Genomic DNA, 15,355 nt, shown 5'->3' on the forward strand with positions numbered 1-15,355 from the left:
TTCGGCTAATTATAAGCCCCACGCATACACACATTTCTCCAGAAAAACATTCTGAGCAATACTGACATCAAACTTCTCAGCATGACTGTTATGTTCCCAAGCATTAAAACAGTCCACTGCACCTTCTCATCTCTTGCCACGGATGCTTTGAGTCATATATTGGGTATCAATTGAATTTTAATAAGATTAAAAACCTGTTTTTTGTAAATTAGACTGTAGGTTTGTTATACGAGCACACATTCTATAATGACCCCTTTTGATGCAGAACCACTTTTTATGAGAAATCAACATGTACAAATTCTAACGTATATCTGAATGTCTACCTCTCAGCTGAGGTGGTGTATGCAGATCATAATACATTCTCACATTCGAGGGCACAGCCCCCTCACTCTCTCCTCTATGTTCTGTTGGACCTCTGTCTATCAAAAAAACACTTAAAGGATTATGGATGCGCAGCCAACAGCTATTATTATTCAACAAGTCCACTTTAAATCAATTTTTAAATGAAGTAATAAGACTTTTCCATGTAACTTGCTCCAAATTTCTATGGAGAGATATGTGCCAGGTGTTATGTGTCATGTACTATATTTAAATTCTTCTCTGTTTCTCTACTTTATGGAAGAAACTACTTTTTGTTTTAATTTCTAAATTGCAGTAGGCAAGTAAATGACGAAGCAACGTACGAACATGGCACGTCTGCACTTGCATGAATAGCTTGACATTTTGGATGTTATGTCTATTTGCTGTCTTGATGAAAGCCAGTTAGGAGGATTGACATCAAATATGATGCTACTGCCAGTGGTTAGCTCGGCTTAGCACAAAGACACAGAAACAGCAAGCCCGTCTCCACTCCCCCGGCATTTGCAGTAATTATATCTTATTTGTTCAATACAGATAAATAAAAATGTGCAAAAACATGGTTTCATGCATCTCATAAGCCCTTTTAAACCACACAAATGTTATTGTAACACACAGCTCTTGTACAGCGCAACATATCATGTTAGGAAACTTTAAAGTTGCAGCTGGTTGGACTTTGTTACCTCTGGGCGCAGCCAGCAGTTACCACCTCGTTTCCAGTCTTTTTGCTAAGCTAAGCATCTTTTAGCATGTATTTTTTTATTAACTGTAAATGTCTTGAAAGCTGTTAATGTACATTGTTTTAAAACAGAATTCTGAATGACAGAATTAGTGAAAAGAAACAGAATGAAGTAACGAACAAACAGTAAATTGCATTAAACACTAGAAATGTAGTATTTCTGAGATTTTGAGTTTTTCTTTGAAAATATTTAACCGAGTATTTACTCAGCGTCTTATATACTGCAGGTATCATCATAACAAAAAAACGGAACTTCAGCAAAGCAAACCAAAAACAAAAAACTAATTTTTAAAAACTTTATACCTACAGAGCACAAACTTTTGATAGCTCAACAATTACGCATACATTTTTTTTTTCCCCTTTTAGCTTTGGCTTTTATATATTTTCTGACTACTCTCATATCTGGCTGCTCAGTTCTCAAGGCCACAACTGATACTTTATCTTTAAGCCAGTGCCGACAGCTGCCATTTATGAATCTGAAATGTCCCTGCATACCTTACAAGTAACATTTCACTTCAGATAACATTGTCTACACTGTCTGCACTGTCGCTTGTGATAGCCTTAAGAACTGGTTTCAGCGCACGCATACCTACTAAAAACACTTACTTGTTTATATACACAGACAGAAACATATGCAAATTAAATACATACACCACAGGATTATTTATGAAATTAAAAGCTCTCTTCTGTCTATAGTATGTACAATTTACGGATGACTCATAATGAGCTCTTTCAGCGAGGTTATAATTTGAAGAATCTTACTCTCCTTGCTGCAAGGGTGTGGCCACAGCAGTGTTTAAACATGTTGGTTTCCATCTGCAAGCACACACGAGCACATGCAGAAAAGATAGATTTAAAAAAGGTTTTATCCGGTCGACACGCATTGTGTTCATTTTATCCGATTTGTGTCCGAACATGTGCAGCCGCAAGCATAAATCCTACCTACCAGGCTATGTTGTGTCGTTCCAGTCGTGTGTCGCACTCAAGTTGTCACTGAAACGACTTGGCCAGACCCGAGGTGTTTTCATTGATAAAAAAGGCTTTGGAATATCCCATCTGTGCATCATAAAGTTAAACAGAAATCGGTTAAGGACGTTATACACATTTCAAGAAAATGTTTTATGCATTGTGGCCTTCACCCTGTCCACCTCTGAATCTCTTCTAAATGTTCATGCATTACCCATAATAGACAGTGAGCACTGAAAACCAGTCTTCCAGGATTCCAATGTGACTGTTTCTGTATTCACTGAACTCTTAGGGTGTGGCAGGAGGGGAGGGAAAGTGACTGTGTGAGTCAGAGGAGCAATAATAAAATACCCAGTCATTACAGTGGAGCTTTTGGCTGCTGGTGTAAGCATGTGCTAACCTTTCCTCTGCCATAGTGTGTTTAACCCACAGTCAGCCCCCAGTTTATTTACCTTTTTCAGCACACCTTGCAAGTTCCTGTCATTCCATAAGCGGTAAAGCAGCAGTGAGGCTGCTGCGCTACTTTTTGGTAAAGCCCTAGACAAAAGGGAAGAGTTCATCAAGAAACAGCATGAGTGAGTAGCAGTGAATGACAAATGGAAAATATGAGCATACAAAACAAGACAACAGAGTGTTTTGTCTTATCTTGTTTGATGATTACTAACTGTACAGCAACATACATATAAGTTGATACATCTGATCACTGTCACAATAATTATAGGCGCTGAAGATATCACCGGCACCTCTGGCATTTTTGATTTGGTGGTTAAAGAAGACAATAATTGACTGAAAGGTTGTCTATGTGCTAAATAACCCTCTGGCAATAACCTGCAATAGCAACTGTACTGACAATGGTAGATCAAAAAGTCAAACATGATTATATGTTGTTTACAGCCACTGTAATAGATGGGTGAAAAAAAAAAAAACACCCAACACATCCAACTGCAAAATCTATTTATGAGCAAAACGTCTATAACTAAACTTCTATGAGTAACATGAAGACTGGTTTCTGGTTGATATTATGACCTACACTACATCGTATGTTTACTATCTCAGTCCTGTGACACAAAAATAAATCAAGAAAAACTCACCTGTTCTCACTCAGGTCAGCCAGTGATGACACCATTTCATTTTGAACGAACTTCTTGGTGAACTCAGTGTCAGTAAGTATCAGAGGCAATGCAGTGTTGCAAACTGATGCTATGGTTTCATCAGAATTTCCCATTTTGGAGGGCCCAGAGGAGAGCAGGCTGGTGAGCTCAGGCAAAATCTGCTTTGCTACAGAGATAGACATAGGAAACAGTTTTGAGTGAACTGAAACCACATTTATGTGCCTATGATAACTTTGTCAGTATGTCTTTTTACCCATTGGCGTCTGCAAACCGCTGTTCCGAGAGAGGTTATTCACCAGGGACATGGCAGTCTTCTGCAGGCTGGAGTTAGTTGACCTTAGTAGAGAGGGCATGTACATGAGAGCCCCCTGGTTCCGAATCAGAATCTGGCTAATAACACTAGACCACTAGGCGACAACATATATGACAGAGGAGATAGGAAAACACATGAGATGCATGCTCTTCTTCAATGAAGCACTCAATATTTATTACATTTGTACTATGATACCCAATACTGCTGACTGTGTAATTATGTGACAGTTGAATGACTCTTACTTTCCCTTATTTCAAGCCCTTCTTTTTTTCTCTAATTACATCTGAATCACTGGAGACCAAACGCCACCCTTTCTCACAAAACCAGTCAGTTCCTTTTGTGCCACTGTGTCATTAAGCCTAGCACCTTTTCACTTTTCTTTGTCATCTCTAAAATAAATCTCACATATGCCAAGCCTAATAATTATCTCCTTAATTCTCACCGGTCCCTTGCTGGCAGTGATGTTCTGCAGGGCACCACAACAGGCCTCCAGGGTGGAATCATTCTGGGAGGTGCCCATCAGAGACAAGTAGGTCTGCATAGCTTTAGGATGGCACAACCAGTTCGCACCTGATGGAGCACTATCCATCACTTTATTTGCATCAAACAAAAACTACAGAGAGAGAAAAACAGAAAAATGAAAGGGGGGGGCTTGGATTAAAGGTGTGTTGATTTAGACAGAAAACACAGATGTAGATGTGCCGCGTGATGCCCACCTCCTTTTGAACCTTGCTGCTCCTGGGACTGAAGCATCCAATTGTTGGGCTTTTCTTTCCAGACTCGCTCTCTGACCCAGGGAAGACATTGCGGAAACACTCAGGGGACTCCGAATCCAGTTGGAAGGTCAAGTTATGGAGGATGCACACACAGTTCTCTACAGACTAGCAGAGAGGAGAATTAACAACTTACTCATGGCAACTTTACAGAGCTGACATAAAATCTACATTACTATATACTGTATTATATATTCTACATCTGTGTCTCACACAGACAACACAACCATACAACACTAGTCACACTCATCTATTTCATTTCAAGGCAGCCTGTGTAAACAGCATTAGCGCAGACTTGGGATTAAGCACACGTCCACACCTAAAACTACACTACACAGAAAACCCTCCACTAAATGTATATGCATTATGATTCCACCTGCAGTATTTGCCTGCTTGTCTAAGTGTGTGTTTATGGATGTGTGTGCAACAGCATGCTGATGAAGCTGTGCAAATTCAAGGTGGCCTGTGTACACTGTGTGTGTATTTGTATGTGTACATACACGTGTTTACGAATATATTTACTATCAATTACTTTGTATTAAACTATGATAATATGTCACCCGAAATAAAACCCATCCACATCATTTGGTCATTTTATAAAATAAATGAAAGCAGTTATAATGCCTGTCACAATTTATATGAAGTTAAAATTGCCTTCTGAAGGTGCAGCAGTTGATGGTGGATGGGCGAGGGTCTGTTAGGTGTGTTCAAAGGGTTACCTTGTCATCAGGGTTTTCCTCCGCCACACAGGACTGGACGTAACTCATGAGGGAGTCGATGAGGCCACGACAATCTCTCATTGCCTTTCTCTCTCTGTCCTTTGAGCTGCTCAGGTTCCTGCACACATCATCCAATCGATATTTTAAGACCACATTAAGGCGCTACAATGTCTGTGAATGCACTGATATTATACATGTAATAAATGAATGTAATGCTTCATTAAGGTCGAAGGGCTTATTACATAAAATAGTTGTATGGGCTAGATCTTAGTCAGACAGAAGCCACATGGGCCACTGGTAAGAATATGGGGTAATTCTAGTTTTTGTTATTTGATTTATCATAAATCAGCTAATCGACTAATCAAGGACATAATTAAGTGCTCTTACCGTAGACATGCTGTGGCGTTGCAGAAGGATTCAGGGTGTACATTGTTGTTGTTGGTGTTCTCTGACCAGGAGGTGAACGGCACCAACACATACTCGGTCAGAGCGGGCAGAGCAGTTGCTGACATTTCTTTCTTTAGCTGGTCCGCAGAGGACAAGTTCCACAGCAGGCCTTCATTTCACAAGGATGCAGTTACAAACACGTATAAACAAATATCATGCACTTTTCTTTTTTCTAGTATAAATCATGTCATTCATGGATCACATAGTTGTCCTTGTTGTGAGTATGTTAATGAAATACACTGCTGTACTGTAACTAAGAAATGTATTGGTTAATTTTAATTTGACTCTCTCTCTGCTTTTATTTCTATTGTATCTTTAACTTTTTTATTTTCAACTAATACAGTTTAAATTGCATTTAATAGGTGAATTAACATTTGGTACATCTGGGCTTGGTTTAAGATTGTTTCTTTAGATATGGATATGTATGTTCCATGTGAAAAGCGCTAATATAAACCATGCCAGAGCATATGTTCCATGTGTTAACTGTGTATTAAATAGCCATTAGGTCACCTGTGACTTGTTTCTGAGTCTCAGTAGAATCCGTCTCCTTCAGCAGCTGCAGGGACTTAGCAATACCGTCACAGTCCTGAACCTGAAGCTTGTTGTCCAAGTTATTAAACACGAGGTTCCTCAGAGCTTTGGCAGCAGCCTGGCTCACGTCAGGGTTGGAACTCCGCAGCAGGCACACCAGAAGGGGGATACCACCTAGCTCATAAACCTGCGACAATGCAAAAGAAACGAGGTGATGTTTAAAGGTGTAGCAATCCATTAGCAACACTGTAAGTCACAAACAGAAGCAGCAGCAGTAATTGCTTTCCCCTCCCATCACGTAGTGCTTCCCTGCATGGATCATTGCTGTACAAGACAATCCTTACTCAAAAGTCATGTGAAAATAACACTGCAGTGCATGTGTGCATGTTTGGAGGGTGTGTCTGTACAAGAAGCGTTTACAGTAGACAGTATGCGTGTGAGTGCTCGAACCTCCTTTTTGCTGCCCTCGTTGTTGTAGGTGGTGCTCTGGATGAAGCTGGCTCCGTGCTGTTGGTAAATCTCCTCAGGGTGGGCAAGCAAATCTACAGCATCCTTTATGGTCATGTCTGTCATGCTTGCTGCACTATTCACGCTGAAAAAAACCCCCAAATAAATCACATTTTTTACAATCAGTAAATATAAATATAATGAAGTTAAAGCAGGAAACTGCATTTAAAAAATACTGAGCTATGTTTGAAAACTAAGACGCCAGGTGAACTCACGCTAATTGCTGCATGTCTGCCTTAGATATTTTCATGGTTCCCATCTTGCCATCAATGTGGTCAGAGGGTGGACGGACCATGCGCGTCTGGCTGTTGGTCATCTGAGTGCCGTTGGTAACAGAATAGGTGCTGTGTCTATTTACTCGTGTTTGGAAGGTTTGCTGGTTTTGTATAGTCTGCCCTTTGGCTCCCTAAAGAAAAAAAAATATATATTAGAATATTAAAATATTAATTTAATATTGTGGAGAGCTTCCAGTATTTACATGCACTGCATCTATTTTTTTATAGGTACTGTATGAGTGAGTCTGCATTTTAATATAAAACAAGTTGATCACCATAGCAGATGCAGAAGCAGGAACTGGAGGAACCAAGATAGGGTCACTGCGACTGGTTTTCAGCCCGTTGGGTCTCTGGGTCAATTTGGAAGTGCCGATGTGGTGGTCCAGTGTGGCTGAGTTGCTGAAATGTCTTCCGCCCATGGTTTTAGCAGACAGAGTGCGACTCTTTTGAGAATTCATCTAAAAAGAAACAATGTGTGACTCAGAAGATTTATGTCAGACGTTGTAAAGTTGTGGGCCTATAAAGCACTTTATTCAGATTAGACTTGAAAACACACACAACACACATAAGAGGTCAGTAGACAGTAGCTCAGCTGACATAATGACTACACCTAACAGGAATACCCTTATCCGCTAGAACAATGTACAACCTTAAGGCTTCTCCTAAGCAACAGTTTGGGTGAAAACAGAATGTAGGTGACCCATTTTCCACAAGAGCAGTTTTCAAAGACAGAATCTGTGAAGCTAGACGGAGGAATTCAGCCTGACACAAAGCCTGCTCCTTCTCTGAGTGAGTTGAGGAGAGACAAACACACCAAACGGTCACACAAACCGAGGTAACATAATATTCTATCATTTGAGACCAGCTCGGGCCCTCTGCACAATAAGACTGCTGGTGCAGAAGAGGAGCTGCTCACAGAGGAACTTTGTGTTCAGCATCTCAGGCAGAGCACCCGTAAAACCTGTCTTCACAATCCCAATGTCATAGCTTAATCTTGCATAATTATGGTTTATTAATCCATCAGTTTGGTTTGTCTGTGATTTTATAGCTTTGTACATTTGTCTTTTTGAGTGTGTGTGTGTGTGTGTGTGTGTGTGTGTGTGTGTGTGTGTGTGTGTGTGTGTGTGTGTGTGTGTGTGTGTGAAAGAAGAAGAAACGGAGAAAATAACAGAACAGTCTTTCTAATGCTTTAAGTCATTAGTCATTCTTAAAACTGAACTTTGTTTGACATTAAAATCATGAATCAGGGAGAGAAAAAAACTTGCCGTTGTACTGAAAGTATGTGGAGGAGGAAACAAGGTGAAGAAAACATCTACAAGCGAGTGACTAAAACAGAAAACTTTCCTCTTCTTATCACACAACAGTAAACATTAGACTTTAAGAACTGACAAAACATTTTCCCACAGTTAATCACTGCAGGTGACATGTTGGCATTTTGATTGATCAGGAATGTTACTGGCTAATAGGAAAGAATAGGACACACGCACACGTAGTGGTTTTTTGCCTGTGCCATCTTCCGTCTGTGCACTGACTCGATTTCAAACCTGACTGGTTGCTCCGTTACTAGCCTTATATAAACTCTGTTACTTAGCAGCACATGCGTGATGTAGGAGACATCTGTCCACAGCATGTTTGATAAGGACAGAGGGCGAGTTTAGTCCCAAACAGAAGCTCATCTGGCTGCCCTGAGCATTCTGACTATGTACATTATAGCAGGAGACGATCATTCATGGACAGATTTAGATTTACTGTAATACTCTGTGGACACTCTCTCTGCAATTAATCTTTCACCGAACAACTCATCCGATTCATTTTGCAAACTTTAACTTTTCGACAAGGTGTAAGAATCAACACGTACATTATAAATAAAAAGGAGAGATTCATCACTGGGATGTGATGTTTATGAACCTTCATTAGCAAGAGCACATCACCACAACCCCTAAACATGTCTCAACTGATTGCTAGTAGGTCAGGTCGGGCCACGCATAGCAAATACAGTAAGTATTCACATAAACACCCCCCCACACACACACACACACTCACACAAACACACACCCAATCAGTCTACTGTGGTTTAATCCAGTATTGCAAATTAGTTGAACTCATCCTGACTCTTTGTGAGAAGACCGAAAATTAGAATGACTCAATATTAAATATATATTCACACAGACACTGTTCTACACACACACACACACACACACACACACACACACACACACACACAGGCACAACAAATAGATTAATGCATGCATGCACGTTCATAACGCTACATTAAATGTAGGTAAACGCACAGAAACACCAATCTAACAGGCCAAGGGTTTGTGCTGTGGGTAGACACACGCACATGGGGCAACAACGTGAGCTTAGCCAGCATCATTTTTAACATAGTGTTTCACTGAACAATTTAATAAGTCACTCCTAAAAGTGTGACTTATAAAATCCCATTGAAGAACAGATGCACTGATTCCGCCCTTAGTTCGTTTATTGCTTCCGATTACATCATCAAAAGCCAAACTTCTATAGCAAAGAGTTTTAAAACATGCGCATCCAGCTGGGAGGGGAAGCTGGCATGCGTCTGACTTATTAGGCACCTCAACAATTGGGGAGTGAACCTTTAAAAAAAAGGACTATACCAGCATTTTTGTGCTTTTTAATCAATTTGAAATTGAATCAACTTGATGTGATCTGCATGACCACACAACACTAATGCTGATTTTGGCCCTTTAATGTAGGATCTATCAAAGGGGGATGGGTTTTACTGTTACACAAGAGAAACAATTACCACTTTGTTGTAGCCTGTTGACATAGTGGAGTTGGTGCGGCTGAAGGTGCCATTTGTTTTGGACGGCACAAACTTGAATGTTCCAAACTCAGTGTAGGTTGTCGAAGACTGCGGGCTCAGACCTGTGAAGAGAGGAGACGCACAGGGTGAGAACGGAGAGACACAGATGAAGATATTACTTTTAAAAATAGTTTTTAAAGAGGTTTTCGGGACGGAAACATGAAAGGTAACTCTACTGTTCAATATCGGATTGGTGATAATCAAACAAAGATAAAATTCTCCAATAAACAACACTGGCGAGACAGCATGAGGGTGTTGTTTGGAATGTGCTGTTTTTATGTGGGCTTCAGATTTCCACTACACTGATCAGCCACACAATGGACGATTTAAACACTGGAAATGACTAAAGTAGAGCACAAACAGACACAAAACTCCTTCATATACTATATTGAACTGAGTTCAAACATTTAGTGCATATAAGAAAGTTCGTATTTGGAAAACATTTAGAGTAGATTATAAAAAATGATCGTCATCAGACAGACATGACATCATAACAGTCACTGTTAGTAAGCTTAGCGTTGCTCTAATCTTAAGGGAGACCAGCCTTCACACGTAGCCGGCGTGTTCTAGCGCCTTTATTGGATGAGTCATGAAAACTCGAAGCTGACTGCCGTATTGTGTCAAACGCGAGAGTCTAACTTGATTATTAAAGGATTAAGGTAGTAAAAACAAACACTATCATTATCAGCATAAACTGAGCAGAACGGAAGACACCTCCCAGAGTGACTAGAGGACAACAGAGGCCTAAAGGGACAAAAATACAGGATAATAATAATAATAGATGAACAGGCCGCCATGAAGACCATTACCATTTTATGTGCTGGGACTTTCAGATTTATGCCTCAAATCCAACAATTATGGATTTGGATGAGCAAACTGTTTTTGAGGGCCTGCTTGATGAACTGTTGCAATAGTTCCCTTAACCCATCTCTCTTTACTTCACTGAGCAAATCTTCACCTGTTTTCAGCTTTCCTAGCACTGTAACTCGTATCTATACTATCGGAGACCAATATCTCAAAACCTCAGCCATAAACTCAAAACTATCTGCACGTCTTTATGGCACTTTGCAGTAATGTGGTTCAGCTGCCCCCTTTTAGTTTGAAAGTACAGTAAGAGCTCCTAGTCATTAACAAGGACAGATTACTGACATTATCACCTTTGTTACTACAATTTCAAGTAAAACGGATCCTCTAGGACAAAATAATGACTTAAATATTAGTGTATGTGCCTCATAAACTCTCAGTAATAGTTAACTGTGCATGTTTTAACCCCTGTATTACAGTTAAGAGCCGCCTGATAACCTCAGGGGTGTGTGCAGCTCTAACCTTGTAGCTGTTTTCCTATTTTTCAGTGTTTGTCTGTCATGTGTTTTATAGATATTTGCTTTGAGCAATATTCCAAGATAGACCTCGAGTTTACTTTTGGAAGCATCCTTTCTATTTTAGACCACTGACTTTCTATAGGTAGAGCAAATGGAATATGGTTAGAAAATTGAATATAGAGCAAAAGACAGACAAGCACACTTTTTAGAGATCTACAGTAGAAATATATTTTTTATACAAGATAATGAACTTGAACAGCCTTTAAAATTTAAAGTCAGGTTTGGATGAGTGTCAACAGGTTTGGTTGTTTGCTTCTCAGACTGGCTGCAGTTTTCCATCTCATTTGAAGAAGGTCAGTTTTACAGATCGAAGCTGTGCTTATTATGTGACACCAATTTCACAATCACCTGAATCATTTTAAGTGTCAGTAAATGTTACAATCACCTACAATCACATTTGCAGATGACTGATAAAGGTTAATTATGTATTTCTCTGGTGCCATATAACAACCATGGACTGCAACTCATATCTACAGGACCTGTGGGAGGACGCGCAAACGTTTTGCAAAATACTCATGTTTCTCAATATTTGGTGGATCTTTATAATTGCTCTTGCAGCAACGCCAAATACCAGAGTTGTTTTGAAAGACTGAAATGCACAATTTAAAACGTGTGTGGGGCTGCATTCCTAACTCGGTGAGACAAACCTCCCTGAAAGGCTCATGACAAGTTGGATGCGTCTTGCGGCGCGTTTCTCAGAATCCACACTACACACAACACAACAGCTCAGCAGCACGAACAGCAGCAGCCAGGATCACATTTCACGGCCCGTTCAGGTTAAAGCCTGCTGCGCTGCGTCACCGCACTTCTCATACTCGTTCTCCGGCTGAAGCAGCTCAGACTTAGAGCGCACTGGTTTCCACAGACTGGTTGGCCCAGAATACAGATAAGACATGTCCATCCTGTTTGGAGGATGCAACTGTCACTTCTGAGACTCGCACACGCTTCATAGCAACCATAAACAGAAGATAAAACTGGTGAACAGGGACATCAGAGCCCAACATCAGCTTCGGACAACGCGTAAAGTTGAAACGCGCAGTTTCCTGGCTGCGTCCTACCTGTGGGGGAGGAGGCCGGGGATTTGCTCGTGCCATGTTTGGACTTGCTCCTCTTGATGGTGTGCACTTGGTCCAGCACGCGCTGCTGTCCCGTGCGCAGCTTGTCGTCGGAGGGCAACGCCAGCGACGTGTCGTCCGCGCGCACCGTTTCCATCGCTGATCGCAGCGGCACCGGAGCCATCATCTTCCCGGATCGGAGCCCTTCCAGTGAGCGGATCGGTGTGAGCAGCTTCCCAGGTGAGCGCAGTCACAGAGGAGGAGGAAGAAGAGGAGGAGGAGGAGGAGGAGGAGGAGTGCGGCTCCACTCGGCGCAACGAATTCAGCGGACGTGCCAAGTATGCAGATCGGATAAATGTTCCCACAGCGGCGGCTCGGAGCTCCACCCTCGGGACCGCGCCCCGCTCGCTGGAGGTGGAACCGGAGAGAGTTCACATGCAGGTGCGAAGTGAAGGGAGGGGGCGACACCGACAGACACTCAATCACTCACTCACTCAGTGTGCGGCGCACGGTGTCGACACCTCGTCTATTATTTAAAGAAAAAGAAAAAGCCATAAAGCAAACTTTACTGCCTTCATTTACTGTCGGATCTTTTACTTAGCCCAAGGAAAAATGCACCTCTGCATCCATTTCCTCCTTATTAAATAAATGTCCGACTAAGTGTGGTTCACTTGACAGATTTATGTTTCACAGATAATCAGAAAACAATGTGAATCACAACAAGCCCGGGTTTCTGGGGCAGTGTTTCAGTATCCAAGTCACACCACAAGTGTGTTTCTGTACAGACTGGAACTTTCCTCGAGGCAAACTGATGATTTATGATTTATGATTATGATAATAGGTTATTGACGTTCCCCACTGCCCAAGATGATTTGACAAGTGACAATTCTTGTGTGGGACATACGTTACAGTTATTTTTAAACACACAAAGTCAAATTGCTAAGATAATTCTATGCAAATCTTCACATTTGAGAAACTGAAATTATTAAATGTTTGATATTTTACATGGAAATGACTGAATCATAACGTATGGCTGCTTAAATGTCTACCCGCTATTAGTTATTTGCATATATTTTACTGATGGGTGATATTAAGCATCCTAAAAATTAAATTATCAACTAAGGTACATCAACGTCTACAGTACTTGTGTACTTTGCAAACATTTCCCCAATTATTTAATGGAAAAAAAAAAAGGACATTTACCCAAGAATTTTCTTTGCACCGATGTATTTTCACTCACACACACACACACACACACACACATATATATATATATCCATATCCAAATATTAACACTTTCCCCCTCATCTTAATGTTCAGGGTACTTTCCTTTTACTTGGATTACCGTGGACTAGGTTTTAGTTCTTTATTTGCATGTAGGCAAATTGTTAAAGACAGAGGTGAGACAGGTGAGGACATGAACAAGTCAAGTTTGTGAAAAGAGAGAAGACAAAGAGATAAATGAGGAGAAGAATTGAAAAGGGATGAACGAGATGAAGCAAAATACCGGGAACACAGAGTGAGGGAAGAAGAAAAAAAAATAAAAAGTTGAGTGAGCACTTAACCAGACTGGTTGGGCCAAGTTTTAAAGGCGACACTTTCCCACCACGCCCTGTGCCACTGCTGCAAAGGTAATAAACAATATAATGTGGTAATGTAACTGTTAGATGTTTGTATTTCTGACAATATGGAGTGTTACTGCTGATAAGCTCTGCTCCAATATATTGCACCTGAGTTTTTAATTTGAGAGCGAGAGAGAGCGAGAGCGAGAGCGAGAGAAACATGAGCCAGACACTGGATCTACTGATAGTGTAAATCCACCCAAACAGGAGAGATTAGAGGCTCAGGACAAGGCAGTATTGTTTGAATAGATTTAATAGCTAAAGACCAAAAATAAAGAAGCCAAATCCCTGCTAATCCAAATGTAATTTAAAATCCAGATCAGTTTGGAAGTTACTGACACATGAAACTAAATCTCAGCAATCATCCATGAATCTGTAACCTAGTGAATTCAGGTGAGATACAGCAACGAGCAGCCTGTTAGATTTTCCCTTACACTGCTGTAATGTTGGCAGGCTTAGGAAGTGCCACACCCTGCCTGAGGGTTTTGCGTGTGTGTCATTGCTCGCCACTTGCAGTTTTGGCTGCATGGTGGTAAGTGGAGTCTCCTCACCCAGATGACTCTGACTAATGCTTGCTGACAAAAGTGTGTTTGTGGAATACTAGAAGTGAACAACGGTTGTTCGTTACCATGACAAAGTTGACAAGGTCATCTGTACAAAGCCAGAATTGTACTTTTTATGTAGTTGTTGGTGAGCGTTAATGTGACCATGCGCTCATTTATGGTAGCAAGAAATGTCACTTTGACAAAAGTAACTGAAAATGCAAGAGACGCACCGTCACTGCAGCTACACACCATATACAGTAGTGTAGCGGGAAGTCGAACCTCGGGAAAAACACTCAGCACTTGAACTTAGCTGTGTGCTGGTGCTTGGACAGTTGCCAAAAACATACAAAGTTTAACATGTTGAAAGATCATGTCTGATGGATGTACAGACACACACACACACACACACACGTGTATAGATACTACTTCTGGAGGCTCATAAAAAAAAGACGTTTGACTAGATATTAAATGTAGGTCACAGAATACAGTACACTTGTACTGCACACATCAGTTATTTTTACAAGTAAATCTTCACCATAATTACAGTTTACACTTCCAGAAAACAAGCAAACACAAGTTTCAGATTCATTTGTAAATTTAGCAAAACTAAAAAAATCTAAATCTCTCTATTACAAAAGATTTTATGTGGTTTGGTGGGGCACTCTACACTGTGGTTGAGATATGCTGTTTGCTCTAATTATGGTGAGTCTAGAACTTGTTTGGAGTCCATGTGTGGCAAACTGATTATTATAGTTAAAAAAAAGGTGATGTCAGGACAAAAACAAAGCCACTCGTGTACAGGCAGACCTCTAGGGCAAGGCTATGCAACAATCTCAAGGCTATGAATGTTCCCAGGAGCCCAGGCCTCAATAATTATGGAATGAAAGAAGCTTGGAGCCACCAGGACTCCTAGAGCTGCCTTAAGTAAATCCTCTGCTGAGATGGGACAACGTGCCAGAAGGATGGACATCAAACATAAAGCTTTTGGGCAGAACTCCAAACTTAACGTCAGGTGAACACTGATCATCACCTGCTAAAACCATGCACCGTGATGCAGGGTGGTGGCAGCATAATGCTATGTGGTGCCTCTCAGCAGCAGGGATAGGGCCACTGGTCAGGACTGAAGGAAGGATGAATGCAGCTAAATTTGAAGACGTGTTTGAAGGAAAC

General features: G+C 41.0%; 1 protein-coding gene across 1 annotated transcript; it reads right to left on the reverse strand.

Moving 5' to 3' along the window:
- Positions 1 to 920: 920 nt before the first annotated feature.
- LOC113167432 (plakophilin-1) lies at positions 921 to 12,416 on the reverse strand. Its single transcript, XM_026368049.1, has 15 exons — positions 12,022 to 12,416; positions 9,522 to 9,643; positions 7,015 to 7,197; positions 6,680 to 6,870; positions 6,408 to 6,549; positions 5,937 to 6,144; positions 5,367 to 5,535; positions 4,980 to 5,097; positions 4,204 to 4,368; positions 3,930 to 4,100; positions 3,428 to 3,581; positions 3,154 to 3,340; positions 2,515 to 2,599; positions 2,043 to 2,152; positions 921 to 1,912 (listed from the first exon to the last, which is right to left on the reverse strand). The coding sequence occupies exons 1-14, from the start codon at positions 12,203 to 12,205 to the stop codon at positions 2,087 to 2,089; spliced, it is 2,145 nt and encodes a 714-aa protein (XP_026223834.1). The 5' UTR covers positions 12,206 to 12,416; the 3' UTR covers positions 921 to 1,912; positions 2,043 to 2,086.
- Between the last annotated feature and the right edge of the window lie 2,939 nt (positions 12,417 to 15,355).

The sequence above is a fragment of the Anabas testudineus genome, chromosome 7 (assembly GCF_900324465.2).
Source record: "Anabas testudineus chromosome 7, fAnaTes1.2, whole genome shotgun sequence".
NCBI lineage: Eukaryota > Metazoa > Chordata > Actinopteri > Anabantiformes > Anabantidae > Anabas > Anabas testudineus.

What these genes read in the sequence shown, in the direction of transcription:
- LOC113167432 (XM_026368049.1), bottom strand. Translation starts at nt 12,205, where the DNA reads ATGATGGCTCCGGTGCCGCTGCGATCAGCGATGGAAACGGTGCGCGCG. An exon ending in ACGAGGGCAGCAAAAAGGAG is followed by an intron (nt 6,145 to 6,407) that starts GTTCGAGCACTC and finishes GCATTGTCGCAG; the next exon opens with GTTTATGAGCTAGGTGGTAT. An exon ending in AGGAAAACCCTGATGACAAG is followed by an intron (nt 4,369 to 4,979) that starts GTAACCCTTTGA and finishes CCTCTCTGCTAG; the next exon opens with TCTGTAGAGAACTGTGTGTG.